We start from the raw sequence: 26344 nt of genomic DNA, 5'->3' as shown, positions 1-26344 counted from the left end.
TTCAGTGGTGACATCCACCAAAACTACCTTGGGGGAGGTGGAGTAGGGAGAAATAGGGCTTATCTACACTACCGGCCAGATCGACGGGCAGCGATCGATCCAGCAGGGGTCGATTTATCGTGTCTAGTATAGACACAGTAAATCGACCGCCAATCGCACTAGCGTCGACTCCGGTACTCCACCTCAACGAGAAGCGCAAGGGGAATCAATGGGAGAGCGTCTCCCGTCGACACACCGCAGTAAGTAGATCTAAGTACGTCTACTTCAGCTACGTTATTCACATAGCTGAAGTTGCATAACTCAGGCCTGGTCTACGCTGGAGGGGTGGGGATTGATCGATCTAAGTTACGCAACTTCAGCTACGTGAATAACGTAGCTGAAGTCGACGTACTTAGATCTACTTACTGCGGTGTCTTCGCTGTGGTAAGTCGATGGGAGAGCGCTCGGCTGGATCGATCACTGCCCATCGATCCAGCGCATAATGTAGACAAGCCCTTAGATCGATCCCCCCCATAGTGTAGACCAGCCCGAAGTGTGGGCTGGGAGTTAATTTCACAACCTGAATCAGAGTGCTGTAAGAAGTCGGATTGACTACTGTGCCACCAAGAGGTGGCATGGTGTACTTCAACTTTATAATCTACAGTACAATTTTGATCATATTTGCTGCCACATTGAATAGTGACAGTATCTCTTGTGGCATACACCTGGCCAACAGGCCCTGTTTAAAAGAGGAAAAGCCATATTCAACAGTGGTGGTGCAGACACCGCTCATTTGACTTTCCTCACTCTACAGGCACTCCCGTAAGCGATGGGAGCGCTTTGTTCACAGTGAGAACCAACACTTGGTGAGCCCAGAAGCTCTGGATTTCTTAGACAAATTGCTGCGGTATGATCACCAGTCACGACTCACAGCAAGAGAAGCCATGGAACACCCCTACTTCTGTAAGTATAAACCTTCTCATGTTTTGCTACTGTTTGAGCTGCTGGTTCTATTGGTTAATGATGATGGAGATGGGGCAAGTGGCTGTAAAGTGAGCCTGGTCTCTCCAGACACTTGCATAGGATCTGAGAGATTGTTTGCCTCTGACGTTGGTAGATGGGGTAGTCCATTACACCTAAGCCAGCCTGGACTTGCCCTTCTGGGAAGGGAAGGCACTCCCAGGAGGGAGAATGAGTTGTGGTATATGGTATTGTCAAACCAGTCAATCAGCTGCCTTGGTAATGAAGACACTTGGTGCTGCTTTGGTGATAATTGCAGCACAGATGCCTGATTTCTTATCTATCTCCCGTGTTTTAATAAAACCAAATGAATAGTACCTCATCCCATCTTGTTGTTTAATGTGTAACTGAATGAATAACTTGTTTTAGTTTTTGCCTATATTTTGTTTGATAGTATGGCAAAATTCTCATACATTTGTTCAAACTTATTTGCGATTTCTTCAACAAATAGTTCTTGGTCTGCAGATTTTTCGTGAATAGTTGCAAAAATGTTAAATCTGATGATTTGCTTAGTAACACTAGTCACGTTGTTTTCTTGGTCCCTGATTGACTCATACAATTAACCAACACAGTCTACAATGAAAATTTTGCAACTTAAGACACAACTCAGTTTGCTTTTGGCAAATGTTAAGAGCTAAAAAATGGATTGTCATGGTTATTAGCAATTGTAACGCTTGAGTGCTAGAACTTTCATGACGAGCAAATGCAAAAGGCTTCTAGAAAGCGCCGAAGAGAATTTTATTCCAAATATGAACAAGTATCTGCAGAAAAATGGTTTCAAGATTTGCTCAGCTCCTAGCTCAGCAGCAACCAGGGAAACATTTATGGTTCCTTGTGCTGCTGCTGCAGAAGCAGGCTCTGGGTCTTTTACCCTCAGCCATGGGTGTGGCCCTGTCTGTCTGCAGCTGGGACGAAAAGGGGCAGTTAATGAAACAGGCTTTTTATGAAAGATAAAGACCTAAAAAGTAATGGTCACCCCCGAAGTTATAGTATCGTGTTAAATCCTCAATACACTGAACAACTTAGGGTTGTATTTGGAAATTATCTGTTAATTTGGGATAAATCTTGGTCTCTGGTCCACTAAACTCACTTTCAGAGATCAGCTTTATTACAAGTCAAGTCACTTAGTTTTTCCTTCCCAAACTAACTTTGGATGCATTTCCCTCAGCTTCCTTTTATTATGTCAAGCACACCCACTGAGACAAGAGTGCTGCATTAGTGCAGCTTATCAGTGATCAAATGCAACCCTCATGCACCTGTGTGCATTTCCTGCTGAAGTCAGAGGGCAGAATTTGACACTTCATATACAAATGCTTAGTACATACTTGCACAGCAGTTAGCAGTGCATATACAGGTCTTGTGCTTCTGAAATGCTGTCTGGCAGAACAAAACCTAACCCCTCGTATGTTGTTAGATCCCATTGTGAAGGACCAGGCTCGGATGGGTTCATCCAGCATGCCAGGTGGCAGCACTCCTGTCAGCAGCGCAAGTATGATGTCAGGTCAGTTCCTTCTTGGTAATTGCTGTAAAACTTCCTGTACAACAGCGAGATGGGAGGTGAGGAAAGCAATCAGGACTAGTGAATTCTGCAGGCAAAGCTGCTAGGTGTCAGCCCCAGGGTATGACCTATGTAAGGGGGCTACAAACGAGTTGGGGATGAAATAGGAGGAAAGATTGGGTATGGCTTCACTAACCTGCCATGGTCTCTGCTTGTTTCACAGGGAAGTGCTCTATTGTTTTGAATGCCTTTGGGGCAGGGTTGAAAGATGTCGAGATGGGAGGATAGCACTTATCCAGAGTCACGTGTCTGCTCCCAAGAGGAGACGTGTACAAACGTGATTCTCCCCCCCATTTGAGACCAATGATGATTGTTTAGAGGCCAATGAAAGCTCTTGTTCTTTAGAACGTAGTGGCATTTTGCTACACTCCCACTAAAGTGACCTCCCAAAGTAGCTGGCCTTGAGAAGCATATTGGGTTGCCTCAGGTATGATGTGCCATGCCTGCTCTAATTCATGCTGAACTGTCTTGTTTCAGGGATCTCTTCAGTGCCAACACCTTCGCCCCTTGGACCTCTAGCAGGCTCACCCGTGATTTCTGCCACCAATACTCTGGGGATGCCGGTTCCAGCTGCTGCAGGAGCTCAGCAGTAGTGATGGGTTTTGTCTCCGAATGCCTGAGCTGAGTCAGGTGGGGAAGAGGTTCCCCCTCTACCTCTCCCCAGGCTGCAGCTTGCACCTGGCAGGGGAAGGGAGGGGATGGAACACTTTGGAGGCACCGTGTCTGAACAGTTGCTTGTGGATTTATAGTAGTTCAGTCATTATATAAAAAAATTATTATAGGCTGATTTTTTTTTCTTTTTTTTTTTTACTTGAACTTTTCGTAACTCAGGGGAATCCCTGAAAATACTGCAGATGGAATATTTCTCGGACAATTTTTTTCCCAAACTCCTCATCACTTGAGAACAAAGATGAACCAACTACATTTCCAAGCTGTTGTATCCTGCTGGAAATCTCTTCTCTTCATAGTCCCACCATTACTCCTCCACCAGCTCACCCCTTGGGGGGATTGTCTTGTGCTTTTCTCTGGAGTCTACCAGACCAAGTCTTCACAAGGCAGTGGGAGGGGGATTCTTAAAGTACCAGTCACTTTAACACCATATTCTGCATATGACTCAACTGGGGTACATTGAGGAGACAACTTCAGTTTGTAGAGATGGTAAAAACTTATAAGAAATAAGCGCAGATAAGGCCTAAAACCCTATTCTGTCCTGTATGAATCATGTCTCTCTAGGAGTTAACCAGAGCGCTGACTCTCTCCCTTGCATGTAATTTTAGTCTTAAAGCATAAAGTTACTGATCCAGTTGACGTTCTTGCCATCTGCTGTTGAAGGTGCTCCAGTAGGGTAAGCTGTACTCTAATCAGTACCTTTTCCACATAAGGTTCTTCCGGCCAATCCCTTGGCTTGGAATTCTGGAATTAATTTGTTACTGGGTATATTGTTTTGTTTTTTTAAATTGTTTATACAGATTTCAAAATGGTGGCTACTTAAAGAGCTGGAAAATCAGACTGCGCCAAGTCACATATTGAGTCATCACCCACCACCCCCACCCTCCTGTGCCATGTGGTGAGAATACTGGTTACCTCACAGTCTTGTAAATATGCACTGAGAGGAAGGAGCGAGTAGACTAACTTAAACTGAAATGGTAGACCTGTAATTGTGGACAGATATTACTATTGATGACAAAGCACCCTTGTTACAGCCTTGCTACCCTTTGCTGTGTATATATACTTTGTCCTTCATATGTGAAAGATCCAGTGTTGGAATTCTTTGGTGTAAATAAACATTTGGTTTTATTTATCAAGGTTAGATTTAAGTTCCCTGTGTAGAGGTCTCACTGGGTTGGTGTCGCACACTTTTACACAAGAGTGGCCTGCAGGCCTGCACGTATTGAGGGAGGCGGCTTTCCTAGTCATATGCACCTTTGTATGATCTGTTGTAGTGAGCAGTGCAAAGAAGCCTTATAGAAGCATCACAAGCCAAAGTATCTCCTGGGATAAGGATCTTTTGCCATAGAACTCCTTTTGTTTCTCAACCATGCTGGGATTTGTGTTAGGGAAACAATTCCCAGCTTTTTGTGCATTGCTGTTCACTGAAATCAAACCACTTAAGCTTGTCAGGTGCTCCACTGGAGAGACTTTAAGCACAATGGCACCCATCACTTCTGGATCCTCGTTTTAATGCCGTTGCAGCAGCTGCTTGTTCTGGGCATTGAGTACTCTTCTAGTTCTTGCAACAAGTCCTGAAGCCTTGGCATTTCACCCCTGCTTGTTCTATAAGCACCTACCACTTTAATTTGGGGGGGGGGGGTGTTCAACCATTATTTCCTTATTGCTTCAATTAATTCTGCCAAGTAAGGCAGTTGAGTGCATGGGCTGGATTAAATTGAGAGAAACTGGCCAGCATGGAACCCATAGTCCCCTTTCCATTAGGATCACCTAAATGGGAGATGAATTTTTAATGAGCACCAGGATAGCTTTCTTCTCCATGATGTCATCCAGTGGAAATTTATTGTACTTAATCTTTTTATATCCTAGAATGATGTGAAAATCGGACCATGTTGACTGTTTCCTTGATGTGCAGTAGCTAAAAGCACCAAGTATGGCAAAGATATCACTTGTGGTTTGTTTGCACTAGGTCGGGAGCTACACAGGACACTTAACCAATTTATTTTTTTTTTGTAAATGAGGAAGGAGGACTATAAATCAAAACAGTTGGCTCCTTCCTAGCTTAAGAGAGCATCGTTGTAGATAAGGCTGTATAATAAGGAAACCACAAACAGCTGAAGGTTCTTGTGCCCATCAAGCCTTGCAACAAAAGAAAGCAAGAAAACAAGATGAGAATGGAAGGACTCGGTTCTGGAAGTGACACAAGCTCTTTCTATAAAATGCTACATCAGATTCACTGCACAAGCATGCAACTAAATAGACTGGGATAGTGTGTCCCAGTGGTGATGGGAGGGCAAGGGTTTACAGATTGTAACAACTTCTGTGTTGTAGATTACCTCCTCTGTATACCTTGTATTGGAACACTTGTTTCTCAGCAGTGCATTGTGTTAAATGGCAGGAAATCAAATGCCAATAGATTAGTCCTGCTGGCAACTAACCTTCAAGGTCTTTTTTTTTTTTTAAGGTTTTTTATCTTGTTTGAAGTGGCCCTTTTTTTGTTGAAGTTAGACTTTCTTTTCTCGATTTATTGGTTGTAATTGTATTGTAATTGTTATAACTAAACTTAACCATGCTGGGAAGAAGTTGTGCCATGGAGGTCTTTAATTTTTTTTTAATAAAAACATTGAAACAAAATCACCACCACAGAGTAAGCAGTACAGTAACCTGCAGCTAGTTGCACATGCATACTAAATTGCTTTGATTTTACACAAATTACATTGGTGTCTTCCAAAAAAGGAAATAAAGATGAAATGTTATTGTATCCATTCTAATGCTGCAGAAACTTGTGCCCTGCTCAGACAGTACTTGTTCATCTTCTGTACCTGTGCCACTTTGTGCCTTGGTTTTTCCAAGCTCACGCAAGCAAGCAGGTTCTGGCTTGTCAGAGCTTGGATGGAGGCCTCCAAAGAGCATCTAGGTGCTGCAGGAAGTGGTGTTGATTTGGTGGGTGCATTCTTTCCTCTGAGTCGGTCTCTGTGGCGATTAGGGGCACACTATTGCTGGCAACACTGTCACTTGGGTGAAGGATGAAAACAAATGTCCTGGTCATTTGTGGTCACTAAAAACCTTATGTTGGTCTTCGAAAGTATTAGATTTTGTGTAGGAGAGTGGGGATAATTCGAGTAATTCTATTTCCACCCAAATTGCCCCTGCAGTTTGAGCTGGATTAAGGCAGTGACTCTCAAATTCTGGAATTAGGAGTGTGTGGAGCCCTTCCTCTTAATCCATGGAATGAAACTTCAGGAACACAAGCAATGTGATGGAGGATATGTAGTTAACTGAAAAGGGATCTTTGTCTTGCAAAGCAAATGTTGAGTTTCTGGTGATCTGGTATTTAATTCCTGGCCTAAACTACTGGTGTGCTGCTAAATAGTTGCCACATTACAACCCAGAGCTGGCTGCATTTAAATGGCAAGTGATGCAATCTCAAAGTTTGTCTTTAACACCAAGAAGCCCCAGTGAGGATCAGGGCCTCCTTGTGCCAGAAGCTGTACAAATACACACTGGAGAAAGTCCATACCTGCAAGAACTCCCTTTTGTAAAGTGGTGTTAATGGATGAGGTGCTATGTAAATGCATGATACACCTCTACCCCGATATAACGCAGCCCGATATAACACTAATTCGGATATAACGCGTTAAAGCAGCGCTCCGGGGGGGGGCGCGGGGCTGCACACTCCAGAGGATCAAAGCAAGTTCAATATAACGTGGTTTCACCTATAACGCGGTAAGATTTTTTGGCTCCCGAGGACAGCATTGTATCAGGGTAGAGGTGTACTATTAAACTGGGCCTGAAATGTAGGGGGGGAAATGTGAGAAGGGAGGAAAAAATTAAAGCAAATTAGAAGTAAAAAATTCCAGGCTGGCTAACTCTGCTATAGAAGATCTTAATACAACTACTTGTGACATCTGTTTTGGTACAGTCTCATTGGTGGTCAATTTGCTTATTTTCATCTTTGTTTGCACTGTACAGAGGAGCCCTTCTGAGTGTCAGTTGATGGATTTGGCTTCTTTCTCTGTTCCGCATGTTTCTCTGGGTCACCTTCTATCCAGGTGGTGTCCATGTGGACTTTACTTGATGTGGAAGTCATGTTGGTGGCATCCTTAAAGGATGTCCTAAATGTGATCATCTTTGTCATCTTACCATATTTGATGCTTTAGGTTGGTTTGCTCTCCTTAGAACTTCTGATTTTGCAGAAACTCTTTCCAAGAAACTGAACTTTCACAGGCATTTTCTTTGGAATGAAATAATCTTATCAATTTTCTTATAGATTTCCATGACTCTGCTCCCTAAAGGACAGACATGATGCTGGCGTTAAATATTCATATTTTTGTTGGTGTCAAACTGGCCATTTTTCCAAATCTCCAAGTTTATGAAAGTTGTTTGCTGCTTTTGATATTCATTGCTTGACATTTACCATGGTGTCACCCTCATTGCACATTTTTCCCTGGGAAGGTAACGTGACTTACTACTTTTACTCTGAATGCTTTGGGGACATTAGTAGTCATCCATTTTGTCTTCCTGTTAATGAACATACTACTTTTGTTGTGTATGCCAAAAGCACGGTGTTTTCTTCCATTAAATTATGTGTTGAACTAAGCAGGACGATGTCATCACGAAAAACAGTCATCCAATTGTGACTGATCATTTGCCCATAAAATTACTCGGTTGCCTTCTGCGGTTACTTTCCTCCTGACATAGCAAATGATGAATGGAATCAATAGTGGGGACATAATACACCCTTGCCTTACTACAGTTGTTGCTGCAAACTATTGGCTATTGTCACCATCTCCGCCTGCGTGTTCAGAATTATCATATAGAGCCTTAATTATTCAAATTGGTTTTGCTGGTATTCCATAGCATACATAATTTTGCAAAGGCTGTTTGTGTGCAATCAAGAAAACTTATCACGAGGTGCTTGCCACTCCATACTTTGTTCTGAGAATAACAATATAGTCTGCATATGATCTCAATGAAAGAGAGGAACAAGCAGGTTAAGTTGGAGTTGTATTTGCTTCTTGATACATTCCAGGATGCATTATTTCCTAGGCACTGAGTAATGATTCCTCTCCAGCTATGGCAGTTGGTAAGGTCACCTTTCTTTGGCAATTTTACTAAAAGGCCTCTTTCAGTGGAATGGATTCTTTTCTTCTATCCATATTTTATTGAAAAACCCCAAGAAAGTCTGCGGGCTGTTTCAGCACTTGCTTTAAGTGTCTTTCCAGTAATATCCTCTCCTGGTGCTTTGCCATTTTTAAGATTACTGATGGCTTTTCTAACATCCACTATAATATCTCCTAAACCGATACCAAACTCGGGTGGTAGGTCTTTGTCACAAATGTCTAGTAATTTTGCTTGGGCTTGGTCTGTTTAAAACAGCATGAAAATGTTTTGCCCATCTTTCCCTTTGTTCTTCTGCACTAGAAGTCTTTTCTATTTGCATCTTTAATAGGGCTTCCACTATTGCTAAAGTTTCCTTTGATGTTTGATCCTTATACAAGGTTGTAAGGTCACTCTTTGGCTAGCATGGTCAGCCTCTTGACATGTTTTGTCAATATATATATGCCCTTTTATCTCCTCTAGTACTCCTTTTTATCTCTCTGGCTAGAGCTCCGTCATCGTCTTCCACTTGCTTATGTCTTCGTCTTAGCATGCAAGAGATTTTGCTTTAGCTTCTTTTCTACTGCTGCCCAAATCACATTGCTAATCCATCCTTCCCTTTTTAGTCTCTGTTGCTGTTAGGACTGTCTTTGCCATTTCTAAGTAGTACGCTCTGATATCTTCCTGTAGAGCATATGTCTTGATTTTTTTTCAGTTGACTCTACTACAATAAACTGAAGACTGGTTTCAACAAACTGAATTGTACTTAGTGTCTGGGTCTTTTAATAGTGTGCTGTTGATGTGCAGTCTTCTAACCTCCTTCATCCTTTTTAATGTGAACTTCAATTTAATGATAGTACGGTTATGGCTACTGCCTACATCTGTTCCTCTATACAGCTGCTAACAAATTAGAACTTCTTTGAAATGCAGATGTGATCTACCTCGTCCTTCATACTACCCTGTGGGGTATTGTCACTTTATGAATTTCTTTGAGGGAATACTGTTCCTAGTCACTAGGTTGTTAAATATGATTTTCTACTAATCATTCACCATTTCAATTCATCTCTACCCCCCCCGCTGTACTTGCCTACAACTTAATCCAACCCAGCATTGCTACTTCCAACCTGTGTGTTAAAATTATCCATCGACACTTATGTTTTGGGATCTGGGTTAACACATGCTGTGACAAATCATAAAGAGCATCTTCTTCCTTCTCTGGATAGTTATTGGCTGGTTTGTAACATTGAGTGTTGGGCTGGAGCGTGTAATGTAAAAGTGCTAGCTTTGGGTAAAGCTCTTTGCACGTGTCACCATTCTACCCCCCCCCCCCCCCCGTCCAAGCTTTGCGGGTTGTTTCTTGCCAGCAGCGGGCAGAAGGCAGTGCCACCTCTGCATCGTGCTGGTCAGTTCCAGTCACTGGACTAGCTGGACCTGGCCCGTGCGTGCTTTCCCCCAGGTGCACCCTGGGTTTAGCCTTTACCCAGAGCGAGTTCTCAACGCAGAAAATCGGCCAGGCCCCGCCGCCGCTCTGCGTGCAGGCGGGACAGGCTTGCAGCGGCTTGCTGTGATGTCTGACAGCCGCGCGCCCTGCACCGATTTGCTCACAGCCACGTGTCGCAGGCGCGCGCGCTGGGGGGAGGAGCTCCTCCGCTGCTCTTCCGGGGGCAGGGACCGAGCGCGAGAAGCAGCGCGCGCAGGCAGGCCTCTCTCAGGAGGCTGCGTCCGTTAGGCGCACGCGCCGTGGCTTCTACGGCTCTCTTCCGCCCTGGCCATGGGACGGGAGCCTCACGCTCAAGCGCTCGGCGCGATGACAGAGGAGGCCGCGCGCCGCTAGCGGAGGAAGCGGAGCCGGGCCCCGCCCGCCCGGGAGGCGCTTCGGCGCCCGGAGACCATGTCCCTGCGCAGGCCGCCGCCGGACGGTATCGCGCCGCACGGTACCGAGGGGCTGGGCCCCGCGCGCGGCCCCGGCCTGGGGGGAGGGGTCTCTGCAAGCCCCGCCCCTCCGGAGCCCCCGGGTCCCAACTGCCCCCGCGGCCGGGCCGGGCCGGGCCCGCTCCTGCCTCAGCGAGCGGCGCGTCTCCCCCGCCGGGCCTGGCGCCGCTCGGGGGCCCGGCCCCGCATCCCCCCTCCCGGCCCGGCCCGGCCCCGCCGCCTGGCCCGGCGCTACCCCGGCCCGGCCCCGGCGCTGGGGCTCCCGGAAGCCCCCGGGGCTCGGCCGGGCTCTAACTCCCGGACAAACGAGCTTTCCTACCCCCGAGGCCGGCGGCGGCGGTTCGGCGGCTGGTTCCCCGTCTCAGGGGGGGTCTGTAGCGGGCCCGGCCCCCGGCCCTCCCCTGGCGGGTGCGAGCCCAGCCACTGCCCCGCTGGGCCCGGACACTGACCGCCGCCTCTCACCCGCGGCGGTTCTCTCCGTGGCTTGTTCGAGCAGCAGCAGCACCTGGCGGCCCCGGGCTGGGCGCCTGGCCTGGCCATGGCGCAGGGACCAGCCCGCCGACTTCCCAGCAGCGCCCCCTTTGCAGTCCCCCCAAGGGGCGGTAGCAGCCCGGGAAGGAATTCGTTAGTTATTTACCCCCTTGAGTGCTTCTGCCGGGAGGTGTCTTGTAAATAGCTGTTGTTACAATACGCAGGGGGGTCTTGAACGTTGTGCCCCAAAGGGACTGCCCAAGGGGTGGGCAAGTCTATAGCAGAACTAGGAGCTCAGGTTCACACCACCGATGACCCAGGCAAAGGGTTTGTTACCCTCCAAGAGTATTTATAACAAGTACATTAGACTGTGTTCATGTGTGGTTTCAGTATGGCTACCCTCGTCCATTCATCCCCCGGCCTTCCTGTTGCCTTTTGGTTACCTTGAACCAGACTCTTTGGGGCCCTGTGTCTTGTGTTTGTGCACCACCTACCGCCATAGGGCCCTAAGTGTGCCTCTGAAATACAAATACACCCACTCTCTTCATATTTGTGACGTTGGCCCCAGTCCTGCAAGTATCAAGGGGTAGCCGTGTTTGTATCCACAGAAACTACAAGGAGTCCGGTGGCACCTTAAAGACTAACAGATTTATTTGGGCATAAGCTTTCGTGAGGTAAAAAACCTCACTTCTTCAGATGCAACGCAAATGTGCACACGTCCTGCCAATGTGCACATGCTTACTTTTAAGCGTGAGTAGTCCCAATGACTACTTAGGGGGAAAGCAAGTCAAATCGGGCAATCTTAGTTTTGTGTCTTGACGAGCAGAATATAATTGTTCTTCCATTGCCTGCGAGATTAACGGGCTCCGTGACTGTGGCTTGAACGGAGGGCTAGAAGTTCCATTCCCAGTGCAGCATTGGACCATTCCCTTAGACGTCTTTGAGCCTCAGTTTCCCCATCTGTAAAATGAGAGAATATTTGCTGCCATCACAGGAGTGCTGCAATCTTTACAAAGTGTTACCTCGGTGTTAAATATTATCAATGTGGTGCCAATGCTTTCTGTTTCCGCATGCCATTGGAATTGTAGAGTTCTCTCAGCATAATTACAGAAATCAGATGTGCCCATCTCTATATAGCCCTTTAGCATCCTAGGTGATCATCTGCACCTTTGTTTTATTTCTTTCTTTAGCTTTCTATTTGTACAACTGTGTAAAAGAGCACCTGTCACAGGCTTTGAGCTCCATCGTTAGTCCTGGACATAAACAAAATCCATCTGAGCCTGATTTTATGGAGGACCTGGAATTACTTGTATAGCAAAACCTACCTCATCCCTTTGGCTGCACATTTCTCTCAGCTGAGGTGGTGGTGATTGATACTTGCTAGGGACTTGAGGAGAAATTGTTGGTGGATCAAAAACATGTTTGAAAATATGCATTCTTTCCACCCCCACGCAACAGTTCTCGATTTTCACGCTTTCAACTTTAAAAATAATGTAATATGGGGAGGCCAGTGCAGCATATATTTTCTTTCCTGGGTGTTGCTTCCTACATTCTTTGAGCGTTCTCTTTTATAAGCTTTCTCTTCTCCTTCCTGATTCATTTACGATGTGTCAGTCCAGTGTTTGTGTTGACATTAAAGCTTGACTTCAGTAGGCAGTAGCTGAGTAGAAATGAGGTAACTTCAGTAGGCAGTAGCTGAGTAGAAATGAGGTAACTTCTGTTCACACACTAACACCGTGGTGTGCAGCAGGGAGGAGAAAGGAAATACAGGGATAGTAGAATTACTGTGTAAGGTTTTGATAACTTTCTCTGTTTACTGGCATCAGGTGACTTGTTTCTTAAGAGGGTGTTGCAGACCTATCAAAAACTAAACAGAACTACATCTTGATTGAAAAACAAACTATACAAAATGAGTTTTGAAAGGGCTGCTGTTTAGATGGGTACCATCCACCACTTGAGCTACTGACTTGTTTGTAGGTGTTTGAAAAGCCTGTCATCCTGTCCATTTCTCTCATTCAGACACTTCAGAACATAATGCTATAAACTGAGCACTCAGGAGCAACTCTCTAATAGCAGACAAGGGTGGAAGAGCAGTGGGGAGGAAACACACTTCTGATATCAAATGTTCAAAGGGCTGCTATAAACTACAGTGAGTGAAAGCATGGTGGGAAAGCCAACAGTTTTCTCCATTAGGCCAGTTTTAGTCCATCCTTGTCCATCTGCCCCCCAAAAAATCCCATCCAGACTGACTTAGTACCAGTTTAATGCAGTTCAAATCAAAGGGGTGATATAATGGATGGTGAGAGTGGGGTTTAGACTGGAAAGCTTTTGAAGGCAGGCTAGATGTACTCTCATTTTACTCACTGGAACTATGGCTCTCAAACAAAACCTTCAGACGTACTGAAGGATTTTGCTGCCAAAGGATATGGAAATCAGCTGATTCTCAGCTGCCTTTCTTTTCCCACATAGCATAGTGCTGGCAAGTACCCCACTGCAAATATGGCCACGCTGGAATCTGCTCTAAGGAAATATTTCTGTATCCTGTATAATGCCTTTAACCTGTTAATAAGCAGTTCACTACATGCATTGTGTGTGTCATTCTTTTCCCCACCTAATGTCCCTAAAAATCAAATGTCCTATAAAGGCATCATGGTATATTTGCTTGACAGTACTTAGCCCTGACATCACGTTACAAATATTAATTGGCAAATCCTTGCAACACTCCAGAAGGATGGGTAGGTATGATCTGTATGGAAATGGAGTATAATTCTAATGTAAATGCTCCTGTGCACATATGGCAGCACTGGGGAAATGTTCAGTTACGTGATATTTCTAGGTTCTGATTTGGGGTAAGCTCAGCTCAACAATACTAGAGTCTAGCTGCCAGCCAGTAGCAGTGCAGAGGACCAGTCTTATGAAACACTTGACACCTCAGCTGGAAGCTGAGCCATCCCAGCAGTGGAAGGCAAACAGTTGCAAAGTGGCTTTGAATAGTAACTACTGGGTCAGGTGCAGTGGCAGTTCTGTTGACATTAGAATTGAAGGACAAGGGATCCTGTAGAACATTAGTGATTGCTTCTCTGACACCTCAGAAGTCACATGTCATCTGAAGAACAGTAGCCTATATTCCAGTGAGATCTCACAGTGCGTGAAGGACTTGCAGAGCTGGTAGCAGGGTAGTGGAGTTGGCACTTTAAGTGGTGAAAGTGCCGTTGTTATGCTTGGCCTTTGGTGAAGATTCTTGGTATCCAGTGATGATAGGTCATATATAATCTGCCCTTGCAGGGGAAGCAGAGTGAATAATCTCCTAGGCGCCTCCCATCTCTAGCCGGGGTGACCCAACATGTTTTTTCGAGCAATTTTTTTACATGGTCTTTGCATCTGTGAGCTAATCCAGTCTGTGCCTTCGTTTTGCATGGTGGACAGTAGCTGTAATCCTGAAACTTTATTTTTTGTTCCTCTTGCAGAGTATAATTCTAAGAAGAAAAGGAAAGTAGCGGAGATTTATCAGGCCCTGAACAGCGATCCCATTGATGTGGCTGCACTCAGACGAATGGCGATCAGTGAAGGGGGTCTCCTGACAGATGAGATTCGTTGCAAAGTATGGCCAAAGCTTCTCAACGTGAAGACGGATGATCTGCCTCCTGCTCCAGGTACAGAGAAGCCCTTTCTTTGCTGCTTTGGAAAAACTCTAGTGATCTTTGTACATACGTAGGGCTTGAATTGGGCTGTTTTTAACTTGCGTTTTCTTCATGTAAATTGAGATGCCTTTTCCATTGCGCTTGCTTGAGAATCATACTTGTGGCGCAGAATGATTCCGTGGTTTCACCTGTGTTACATATTTAATGATATGAATAGCAGATCCAGGAATGACCTGAATTTTTTATTTTTCCATTGCACTGTAAGAGCCCTTTTACTGTTGGGCCACATTGATTGAAGTAAGCGTGTTTGGAACACAGCTGGTGCGGTCTGGTGTAATTTGCTTGCAAAATGCACGGTAACTAGTAGCAAAAAGCTGCTATGTTGCAAACATATCTAGTTTAATTACCTTTATCGTGAATGGGAGCTTGGCTTTATTGAATACTAAATGGACCTTCCTGTCCTAGGCATGGGTGAATCAGTGGCCAAATTACTGTAAATTGAAGCTTGTACGTAGAATAAGTCACATCCGAGGCAGGGAAAATTTGCTTGACACGCAGACTTGGAGGAGTTCCATATGCAGTGGTTTTTACTTCCACAGCCTCCAAAGTGTAAGATGGGTTTTTGTGAGCAGAAGTATCTGTTCAAAAGTGTGCATTCCTGGTTGACCTCGAGTAGCTAGGGTTGTATTAAAAATGCAGAGCTGCAGGAGACAGGGGACTAATGTTCAGCTCCTTACAGCTGCGTGCGTGGCTTATGGCACAGTAATGATTTCTTCCACTTACGTGTTTTAAATATCTTAGCTACCCATCCTTAATTTCACTCAATTTCTATTTACTAAACTGTGTGGTGTTGCCTCTACCCCTATGTAATGTCTTAGAGCTATATTCTGCCTTACTCCAGTGGTATGGTGATGGGGCAAAGATTTATGCCAAAGGACAAAGGAAAGATGATGATGTAAGGATCTTAAAATGATGTTTGTACCAAAGAAATTAGTGCCCTGTTTTCTGGCACTGGAATGTCATAAATTGGTATTGACAGTGCCAGAATGTATAGCAGTACTGGGCTCATGTGTAACAAGTGAAAATGGGGATCTAAAATTGGGGACTTGATCAGTTTGGAGCCTAAATTTCATGCCCTTGACTTGTGCAGGGTCCTTCTCTGAACCAGCTCCCTCTAATGCACTCTGTATGCTACTCAGTGACCCGGGTGGGTTTGTAATGCTCTTCTTTCTCCATCAGGAAAGGAGCTGCGGGAGGACAATGAAGACTACCAGCAGGTGTTACTGGATGTGAGGCGATCCCTGCGCCGCTTCCCACCCGGTGAGATGGTCTTCCTGTTGATAGCAGGGAAGCTCCATGTGCACCAGGAGCTCCCTGTCCCCACACCTCCATGTGATGCATCTCACTTCAGGGGCCACAGTAGATCTGCAGGAGCAGCACTCCAGGGGCCCATAGAAATGGAGTCTTCTGGAAAGGCCTTTCCGATCTGTTTGCAGCAACACCCATTTCAGATATGGTTGCAGGCTTGCACTGCAGCTGTTTTTCAGCATGTTCTTTCCACACTAAATTCTCACCCTTAACTTGCTGACTCATTCTGCCAGCCCATCTGGTACAGTTAAAACTCGCCCTGTATCTAGAGAGGCCTGACTCCGATATAACCATCCCTGGCCGTTCTGCTGCTCTTCATAGGATGCGACAGACTCGTGTACGGCGTTTGAGGGGTTTACCATTTTCCTACATGTGTCTTGGGCTGAAACCTGTCTGGGTTTGGAGCCTGAGTTCACGAATGATTTACGTGGATTTTGGTTTTTTTAATCATTGCTAAAGCGTGTTCCTTCCAGTGACTGTCATGCACCAACCTATAACAACTCTCCATGTTTAATAACAAAACCTTCTTGCTTTCGCTTAGTTCATATGGTTGGTTGGTGCTATTTATAGACCCTTTTACACTAGCAGTTACCTGATTTTGCAGAGCAGCTGTTTGTTGCTCCTGGGCAGAAACTGCTTTTCACTGCTTGCTTTTCTTCCTTTGTAGAAACAGTCAGTATATTCAGACCATCAGTATGGTGTGGATACCGTGCAGATCCCTGTTGCTCGAGGTTCTGCTAACACCATATTGCTTTTGAATGGCCATATTCTGACAATGCTTAGAATTCATAATAGGCCAAAAAAAGATCTTTGTGTTGTCAGAACTTTGCTTGGGATTTTGTGAAGCTTGTTCTGTCGTGGGGCACTGTATCTACTTAAACGGGTCCTGGCAAAAGGTGGATACAGTTTTCTCTACACATGACGTTCTGTTCCAAAGATGCTTTCTGTCAGTGGGCAGAAGAACCCTGTCTATAGATGGGCAGTGCAGTGGTTTCTGTGAGTTTTGCAAACTCAGCACAGTTTCCATGAAAGGGGGTTAGTTTAATTAAGACATCTGGAATATTAAAAATAATTAAAATCCTCAGCACTTACAGGCATGGAGTGGAATTTAGCCTTCAAGATGTTTTACAAGTACTAGTAAATCCTCCCCATCCTTGCAAAGTGAATATTAATATCCAGGAGTTGCTGGTTTCTAGTCCCATGCTCAGACCACGGCACCATGCCCCACGCTCAGATAGGGTTGGTTGACAGTTGTCAGGACATTGAGATTGTGGCCGTCTCTACATGGCACAGCTGATTAGACTGCTCCTGGGATTCTGTGGGTTGACTGACACAGTACGTGGCAGGTACCTTGTCAGGTCTCTGACTCAGCCTTGTACTAGGCCCATCTGCTGCTGTCCCCACAGGGATGCCAGATGAGCAGAGGGAAGGGCTCCAGGAAGAACTGATCGACATCATCCTGCAGGTTTTACAGCGCAACCCCCAGCTGCACTACTACCAGGGCTACCATGACATTGTGGTCACTTTTCTGCTGGTCGTGGGGGAGAGACTGGCGACTGCTCTTGTGGAAAAGCTTTCGACCCACCACCTCAGGTACTTCAGCTGGGCATGCGTGGCGCGTCTCCTGCAGAGTGGGGTGACGAGGAGCTTCCTGCCTGCCTTCCCTGTCAGAAGCCGCATGTTGTGGAGAAGCCTTTCCTGCCATTCACATAGGGAAGAGTCTGGAAATGCAGGGGAAACAAAGAAGCCCCTAGAGCCTGAAAAGCAAAGCATGAATAGACTGGCTGCTTTTAGCCGACAGTGCTAACAAGGCCTGGGGTGCTATGAAACTGCAGTGGTAATGACATGAATAGCACATGCCGTGGGGAAAGCTGAACTGAGGGCTGGTGGTTCTAATGTCATGGTGGAATGCACTGCCTCTGTAAATGAAAAACCCACTTTCTAGCCCCTCCTGTGACCGCCTGTTCCATTGTCACTTCCATGGCTGCCCCCAGGGTGGCCTAACACAATGGCTCACTTTTCATGCAGTGCAATAGGCTGTCTTGGACCTGCTTAGCGGTGAGCATGGCCAGGTACCGTGGGAGAATCTGAGTCTGAGTGAGCTGTGTGTGTCAGCCAGGCTGGAAGTCAGCCTCTGGCCAATAGGACTGGTTTTGAAGGGAGTCTTCTCCAGTCCCCCAGTGGGGAGCTGTTGGCTACAACCCTTGGCACTGGGAAGGCATTAGGGTTGTGCTAACGTTATTTTCCTAACTCTGGGCCTATCTGCACTCAGGCGTGCACGGACGTAGCAAAAGGTGTGAATAAAATCAGTGCTGTAATTTCGGTGCAAGGTTGTGTGTAGACCAGCGGTTAGTTCTTACTGCTAGCGGTAGGTGGCTGTTGCAGGGAAGAGGGTGTGCGAGGGCAGAGTCCCTGGCTCTTTTCTGACTCCTTGTTGTGAGGCTGGATCTCAGGAAGGGGTGGGATGCAACAGGGTCAGAACTCCCTGAGATGCAGTTGTAGGGACACCCCCACCCCAGGGGTCAGTTAGGTTGCAAGTGTGTCTTAACTTCTGACTTGCTCTGTGTGTTGTGCACCCGCAGTGGTGAATGGGACCAGAATGACACTGTTACCTGATGGAGCTTATGTTTGTCTCGTGACAGGGATTTTATGGACCCAACAATGGACAACACCAAGCACATTTTAAATTACCTGATGCCCATTATAGACCAGGTGAACCCTGAACTCCATGACTTCATGCAAAGGTACGTCAAGATTCACCAAACCTTTCCCTTTCTCACGGGGTTCATCGGCAGCTCCCAGCCAAGCCCTGCCGTTCTCGTGGTGTTATTCCAAGGCACTGTGTGGCTCAACTGGGTCAGGACCGGCACAGCACAGCGGTGCTTTCCTCAGAATGGAGCTGCGGCCCCTCCGCTGATAAATGAGGAAACCCTTGTGGCCCTTGGTTTTCCCGCAGCCCCTTGCTTTTGAAGCCATTACACTGCGTCTTGAGGGCTGGGTCATACTGTGGCATCACCACCCTGGCTCCTTATCATCTGTGCTTGCATGACAAAATGATTAGCAGCTGGTGTGGGACACAGTTCTAATTAGTCAGTTCTGATTGCCTCATTTGTATAGTTCTGTGGGTGCTGAGACATCTCCTCTGGGGGCCTTCTGCAGTTTATCATTGGCCCTGAGGATAATTGGGGCACCTTTCAAAAATGGCGGTGGGTTGAAATCAAGGGAAAGGGGGGGACCTATCCAGAGAAAAGCAGAGGTGGGAAACTTCTGTTCAGAGTCCCTTGCCCACTAGACCCATGGCTGCGCTGTTCATTGTGCTAGCAATCTCTCTAGTGATGTTGGCGGTGGACTCCCAGGGGCTGGTGACTCTTCAGAGTGGGGAGCCCTGCTGACAGGTTTGTAACGCGTACCGTGCAGTTTGCTATACACGAGTGCAGCACACATCACTCTCTTTAAAACCCTCCTGAAGAGAGACTCCAGGGTCAAACTCCCGACCTTTGTGATGGAACTGTGTCCTCTCTGAATGAACCGCTTCCAGGCGGTGGTGATCTGGGAACTGAGGGAATCCTCGGCTACAGGGGACATTCCAAGCTGCACCTGAGTGTATGTGATGCAGTCACTGTGCGTTTCCATGCTGGTAGCATCTGTCTGTCGAGGGGAGAGAGGCACAGTTATAGTGGTGGGCTGGGCCCTAACCTCTCATCACTGATGGCCAATGGCCCGTCCCTTACCAGAAATGGAGGAACCCCTGGCATTAAGGGATCACCAGAAGGTACTTTTATCCACACTGGAGAGGTGTGGCCGAGGAGATTCTGGTAGCAGGTGAGCTGTCTAATTGGATGCTTTCTATTTGCACAGTGCTGAAGTGGGGACCATCTTTGCACTCAGTTGGCTGATCACCTGGTTTGGGCATGTCCTGGCTGACTTCCGACATGTGGTGCGATTGTATGACTTCTTCCTGGCATGTCACCCGCTGATGCCCATTTACTTTGCTGCTGTGGTCGGTATCAGCTGTTGTGATTTTGTAAATGAATGAAACCAGTGTGTACCATTAACAGTTACCCAGATGGGGCTAGTGAATTCAGCATTGGCTTCTAACCCTGTTCCATCTAGAGTGTCAGGTGTACCTAAAGCCCTTTCCGAGGGAATGGGGTTTAGTGAGTTCAGCATGTTTTTAGTGAAGAACATCACATGTCCCTCTTTGCCCACTGCCCCGATCTCTGAACCCTGGGAGTGGAATCCCAGCTGTATTCACCTTCCTGCTATTCCCATACAGGGCAGTTGGCATGTCTGCACTGTGTGGCTAAGAGGGAGCCAGGACATACAGCAAGCTTAAGCCTGTTGTTTCATACTACAGCAGTGAGTGAATGTGTTGGGCAGACCCTGGGTGCAATACTGACTGGAATTCTTTTCCTTGGCGTTGCCACTGCAATTTGAGATGGAGACTTACCAAGGCATTATTTACAGTAAGGGCCTGGTTGCAAGCAGGTTTCTGATTTGTGTCCATGTGCCATTTATCTGAGTGCCACCTAAACAAATGTCGCTTCCAAAGCAGTTTCACCCCAGGGTGCCTTGTTCAGATACTGACTGGGCCTGGCTCAGGAGTCTTGGATTGCTCCCAAGAATGAGCCAACCTGTATCCATCACAGCCACAGCACCTCCGGCAGGAGCTTTTCATGGCTTCAGAGCAGCTGGGGGAACTTACTGTGTCTCCTATGCACCTCCAGGCTGGATCCTGGAATTCATTAAGAATCGGGGGGGGGGTCCCTTTTCATGGCAGGCCGAGTTCCTTCCAGGCCCTAGAGGTGGCAGTCGTGAATGAAAACAAAAAGGGGGCCATCCTACCCCAGAGCACTGAGCTGCTGCTTCCTTCCCTTTGCAGATAGTGTTGTATCGGGAGCAGGAGGTTCTGGACTGCGAATGCGACATGGCCTCTGTCCACCATCTCTTGTCCCAGATCCCACAGGACCTTCCCTACGAGACCCTGATTAGCAGAGCTGGGGATCTCTTCGTCCAGTTTCCTCCATCGGAGCTTGCCAGGAAGGCAGCACAGCAGCGTGCTGAGAGGTGAGTTTTCGCTGTGCGACTCCCAGCACACAGCATTAGCACAGCTCAGGAGGGAAGCCCAGTGTCCATCTCCGAAAGTGCTCGCAGGAATGGAGTATGACTAGGATCAGAGCGTGTGCTTTAAATCCTCGTGCTTCTGACCTGGGCAGGCAGAATGTTCCATTTCACCTGGTCACAGCTCTTTAAAAGAAGGCCAAACCATACAGGTTGGCTCATTCCATCAGGCTCTGCCTTTCCCTCTTCTGCACAAACTCCCTGACAGCTTCCTCGCTCCCTTGGTACTCCCTATGCTGCCCCCTCCCTGCTGGATCCATTCCTTCTGTGGGCTGGGATTCGTCGTCTTGGGGTCCAAAAGCCCAAGCTCCTCTCTGCCATTTGGTCCCCACACAAATCTAAACCCCGTAGACCTTGGTCGGGATAACAGAGCTTTGTTTGAATGTGGTATTAAGATGATATTCTCACTTTGTTGGATGGACTGTTCTTGGGGCTGGTGGATACAACACCAGCAGAACAGTACTTAGGGGCTGACTAACATAAGAACGGCATTACTGGGTCAGACCAAAGGTCCATCTAGCCCAGTATCCTGTACTGTGGCCAATGCCAGGTGCCCTAGAGGGAATGAACAGAACAGGTACTCGCCAAGTGATCCATTCCCTGTTGACCATTCACAGCTTCTGGCAAACAGAGGCTAGGGACACCATCCTTGCCCATCCTGGCTTAGAGCCATTGAGGGACCTATCCTCCATGAACTATTTTAAAGTGTTAGCAATGCTCTGTTAATGCCTAATCAAACCAGCAAAGCTGAAAGGGCCTCACTACTCCAGAGTGCTGCTTTTCCATGACAAACGTCTCTTTCAGGTTTTGTTTGGAACACCGGTTTCCATCCTTTGCAGTCACTTGCCCTCTGGCTTTGTCCCCGGGGCATTGGCAGTAACTTGTGGAGCAGTGGTTTTTACCAACATTTCTCTTTGCACTTCAGTTAGTTGCTTTTGGGACAGTGTAGGTCCGCAGTCCCCTGCTCCTGCATCGCTCTCATTCAGCCAGCAGAGTGGAGTATGCTGAGGAATGCTCATCCTGCTTGGAGCAGCTTTCTGTGGGCCAAGGGTGTCTGGGTGCAGAAGGACCCATTCAGCTCTTTTTCTCTTTATTTCTGTCCCTTCACTTGCAGGACCGCTGCTTCCACCTTTAAAGACTTTGAGTTGGCTTCAGCCCAGCAGAGACCAGACACTGTGCTGCGGCAGCGCTTCAGGGACCGGCTCCGAGTGGAGGAACGGACAAAATCCATCTTGACAAAACCAAGGACCAACCGCTTTGTCAAGCTGGCAGTGATGGGGCTGACAGTGGCACTGGGGGCAGCTGCTCTTGCCGTGGTGAAGAGTGCACTAGAATGGGCACCCAAGTTTGAACTGCAGATTTTCCCCTGATGGAGGGAGAATGGTGCCCTGATCACGTTAAAGATCACGTCCTGCCATGGCAGGAGAGGACGGTGTTTCCTTTATTGAAAGGACTTGTCTAAAAATGACTGGTGTAGAGAATTTTCTAGTCCTGCTGCCCTCCTTAACACGACTTGCCTTTGTCTCCGAGGCGGAGGGGGACTGGCCCAGCAGCAGTGGTCACCTTGTTCTCGCCTCCCTGAGCAGCAAGGAAACTCCTCCTCTCTTACTCTGAGGAATTAGACGCTAACACTTCCTGAGCTGGCAATGCCTGGAACAGCCTGGCAGGTCAGGTTTCACACACAGTGGCTGGACACCTGCAGGGCTGTGTGTGTGTCGGTCTCTTGAAGCACTCTGACGTTCTCTCCCTAGAGTGTAATGGGAGAGGAAATGACTAAATATTTTCAGGTAGATGAGCAGTCACATCTGCACCAGGAATCAGTCTGGGAACTCAGTGGGTTGTAGGGGAGATTAGACTCCTGACGAATGGTGTAAAAAGCTTTTTGGTTCCCATAGCATCGCTTTCTGTCCTCGCCCAGAGCACTTCGCTTTCTGCAGAATCCTGGACTTACCAACACTCGGATCTTTTTCTTGCTCTGCGGGCAATGTTTTAGTAGAGCAGAGCCCTCTTCACAAATTCCTCTCATGGGAATAGACCCCCTAGACTAACATTAGGGTTCAAGGATGTCACCACTGTATAACTCCATGAGTTAAGTTAGTGTCCTAATCTCCCCAGTCTGGTATGTTTACAGGAGGGAACATCTATGGGCTTTTTCTGGTCTGCTGGAGAGAGGTCAGCTCTCAGCCAGCCACACCAACTTGACTGGTGGTAAGCGTAGTCGGTTCTTTCAGTTCAGCAAGATAAGACAGGGCTGAGTGTGAATTATTTGCCCCAGGTGTGAACAGTTACTTGCCAGGCCACACCAGCTCCTGTTACTACACCTAGAGAAGCCATTTCAATTGCTAACTTTTAAACACAGCCTTTAAAATAAAAAAAGATGCTTTCCACCGTGCAAAATAGCTTACGGCAGGACAGAAGCCATTGCCACTGGAAGCCCCTTTAAAATGTCTCTCCAAATAACTGTTCAGACTTTCACATCAACCCTTAAAATGCTGCAGGTGAGTGACTTTTCCAGAAATTGACCCCAGGTGCCTAGAGCCCAGCCGCTCACCAGATCTGCCGCGAGCTTCTCCTCCTCCCAGCCCCAAAACCTCCAAGCACCTAGTACTGTCTAACTTAAACTAAGCCAATAGACACTACACATCTCTACCTCCTCCTCCACTGCTGCTAACCCCTCCCACAAGTGCCCTTACCCTGCCCCACTGCTTCCCAGGTGACTGACTGTTCCCTGCTGCATCCCACCCAATGCCATCTGTCCCCGTTTCCAGCAGTTACACACCTGGAAATTAGGTGTTGGTTGAAGAGTTAAGGAAATCCGAATATACTAGAAGCTTTGTGCCCTGCAGTAATCTAGAGCCTTTTATTCATTCTTGATACAGTCAATTTGATATCTGAGTTACTCTGACTGTGCTCTCAGTCCCGAAGGCACCATGCCATTCAGAACTGCAGCGTAAGGAAGTAATAGTGCCTAGATAATAGCAGTGCGCACCTTATACAAGCATAACTTTATCGGATGGGAGCAGGGCTCGGAGCAAACAAATTGCCCTTTGCTTCTGCAGTGGCTGATGTCTGTGGTATGTTTTGATTCAAGAAACAAAAACAAAAAAGCAAGGAGGAAATTTGCACCATTCCCCTTTCTGTTGTTGGCCCCTCTTTGTGGGCACCTTGCTTTCTAGTGACATCTGGCTAGTCACTGATCAAGCAATCACTCCTCCCCTTGGCCAGCATGTCTTCTAACATGCTGCATGTGTAAAAGGAATTGTCAATTTCTGGCTGCAGGGGAGTGGGCTGCCCAACCAATGGGAAGTTGTTGGTGGCATCCTCTGCGTTGCAATAAATGGAGTTGGGGGTATGGGAAGAGCTGTTAAATGAAGCACTTTATTTAAAAAAAAAAAACACTTCTAGAAGAGGAGGGCGCTCTTCCCAGGGGTTATTTTCTCACATGGTTTACCTTCCTTGCCTAAATACAAACCCAGGACCCTGTTTCTATCCGGGGCACCTTGGATGCTTGCAGTTGATCTCATTGAGACAGAAGATACCTTCCTATATAGCTCCCAAGAGAGATGAGCCTTTCTGCAGTGTTTGGCCCTTGTTTAACTTGGTGTGGTTTGTGGTAGGCCCAGGCAGGGAATTAAGAAGAGAGGGAGTGTGTGAGAGGATTTTTCCAAAGTACTGAGGTGAGTTGAAAGTACAAGTCCCATTCAGTGGGGTTTATGCTCCTAATTCAGGGGCTTCTGCAAATCCTGCCTGACCTGTACAATTAAAATACAGTGGGGGGTTTGGCCTTTTCTGTTGTGTAAAGGCAGTTGGAAAGGAGTTCCTTCCCCCATCTGAAAATCTTTCTGCTGGTTTTTTTTTTTTTTTTTTTACACATTAGAAATTCAGATCTTCTCACCTGTTTTGCTTATCAGATGCTGGGCAACTAGAGAGCTGGTAGGATTGATATCATAGGTATCGAGGAGCAAATACTGAGCAGTTGAGAGGTATAGTCGGCTTTTAACATTGTTTTTCCTGTTAACACCTTTAGCTCCAACACCAGATGCAGTTGGCAGGAAAGATCTTTGTTAAAGGTCGAAACCCTCTGTCCATGCTTCAGTTACAGGCTATGAGTGCCTGTTCCAGCTCTCTGGGCCTCCACCACACACAGGGAAGAGGTGACTTGATGTTACTGACTCCTGAGGGAAAAACACAAACATCTCTGCCGCCTAGTAAAGTGACAAGGTGCCATTGCAGGGACCTGTTGTGGCGCTGAGTGTTGTGCACTGTGTGATTTCCCCTTGCGTGTACAGATCAAAAGGCCTAGCAGGTAGCCTGGAGATGCTGCTGGAAAGCAGCACAGCTTGGGGATCCAGTCAGACACCTCCCACACCTAAGTGTCAACCCCTGCCTTACACGCTTGGAACGGTTTCCAGCCCATTCCCGCCTGGAGGGGTTACTGAGCCTTCAGTACCCTTCTGTGGCTGAGGGACCCTGGAGACTGACAGCTGGTGCGCTTGGCCTGCACTCAGGCTCTCCAGGAACGTAACCGTTTCATTCTCTTTTCACACCTTCATGGAGGAGGCCAGGATGGCCCCTGCTGAAAGACACTGTTCTCTTCAGGTGGTTTACTCTGTATAAAGACTTGTATACACGTGTAAATGCTGTTTTGTACAGAACTGTGTAAAATAAACAGCACTACCCGGTTACCACATACCTCCCCCGTGTGAGTGCGCCTCGGGGCTAGCAGGTCTCCTGGCTGCCCAGGCACGTGGCTTGTAGCTTGTGCGGTGCAAAATTGGCTTTTCTGTCTCCCCCGAGCCTGGAGCTGGTCATGCTGTGCAGTGAGTGAGTCACCCTGTGGTTCTGTTTCCAGCTCTGCCACCGACTCAGATGTGTCGCTGCTCAAGGAGCTTCATTGTTTCTAGTTCCCTATTTGCCACAGGTTCACTTCTGAACTGAGGAAGGTGAAAGGACGAGAGAATGGGCGGGTGAGCAGGGAGAGGCTGCAATGCACTTAGTGCCATGGTCAGAGATGCTGGTCATGTTGCCCATGTCACTCTTAGCCACCTCGAAAGGAGGCTGTGTGGCACCCATCCAGTCGTCTCCCATTGACCCCAGCCTGGCAGCACCATCTACAGCTGGGTTTGAGTTCATTAGCAGCCCTGCTCTGTTGAGCCCTGCAGAGCCTCTCCCCAGCTCCATGACGTGTTTCAGACACGCGGTTTACTAGAGTGGGCTGGTGCTATTTTTAGCATGCTGTGACTTCCTCTCAAGAAGTAATTTTCATAATCACGTTTAAAGTTTATGTTGTAGGAATGTTAAATTGGACGTATCACTTCCTCCGCTGGTGAAACGCAGCCCACCCCTGCACGACAGCAGCTCGTTATCAGCGTTCTGCTATCCAGCAGCATAGGCCAGGAAAGGAGTCGGACTTCACCCCGAAGGAAAAGCCAGGTAGCCAGATCTTGTAAAGGGAAGTGGGATTTACCCATGACTAGCCAGGAGC

General features: G+C 47.3%; 2 protein-coding genes across 5 annotated transcripts in view; both read left to right on the top strand.

Annotated features, from left to right (window-relative positions):
* Positions 1–5805, top strand: part of CSNK2A1 (casein kinase 2 alpha 1) — a 35884-nt gene extending 30079 nt beyond the window's left edge. Inside the window, exons 11-13 of the mRNA XM_024200916.2 lie at positions 794–942; positions 2414–2500; positions 3035–5805. Of these exons, the coding sequence (XP_024056684.1) occupies positions 794–942; positions 2414–2500; positions 3035–3150 (352 nt within the window). The 3' untranslated portion in view covers positions 3151–5805. The remainder of the gene's footprint in view (positions 1–793; positions 943–2413; positions 2501–3034) is intronic.
* Positions 5806–10074: 4269 nt separating this feature from the next.
* TBC1D20 (TBC1 domain family member 20) lies at positions 10075–25544 on the top strand. Of its 4 annotated transcripts, none has more exons than XM_024200915.3 (8): positions 10075–10245; positions 14197–14382; positions 15610–15690; positions 17145–17331; positions 18381–18482; positions 19597–19738; positions 20621–20805; positions 21974–25544. In XM_024200915.3, the coding sequence occupies exons 1-8, from the start codon at positions 10218–10220 to the stop codon at positions 22227–22229; spliced, it is 1167 nt and encodes a 388-aa protein (XP_024056683.2). In that variant the 5' UTR covers positions 10075–10217; the 3' UTR covers positions 22230–25544. The 4 variants fall into 4 exon arrangements, with proteins under 4 accessions (XP_024056683.2, XP_024056682.2, XP_024056681.2 ...); XM_024200914.3 differs by having other exon boundaries at positions 10075–10260; XM_024200913.3 differs by lacking the exon at positions 10075–10245 and adding an exon at positions 11358–12404 and having other exon boundaries at positions 12440–14382.
* The last annotated feature ends 800 nt before the right edge of the window (positions 25545–26344 follow it).

The sequence above is a fragment of the Terrapene carolina genome, unplaced genomic scaffold, assembly GCF_002925995.2.
Source record: "Terrapene carolina triunguis isolate 2854851 unplaced genomic scaffold, T_m_triunguis-2.0 Scaffold130, whole genome shotgun sequence".
Taxonomy (NCBI): Eukaryota; Metazoa; Chordata; order Testudines; family Emydidae; genus Terrapene; species Terrapene triunguis.
The sequence above is the reverse complement of the archived record's forward strand: the minus strand, read 5'-3'. Positions and strand labels throughout refer to the sequence as shown.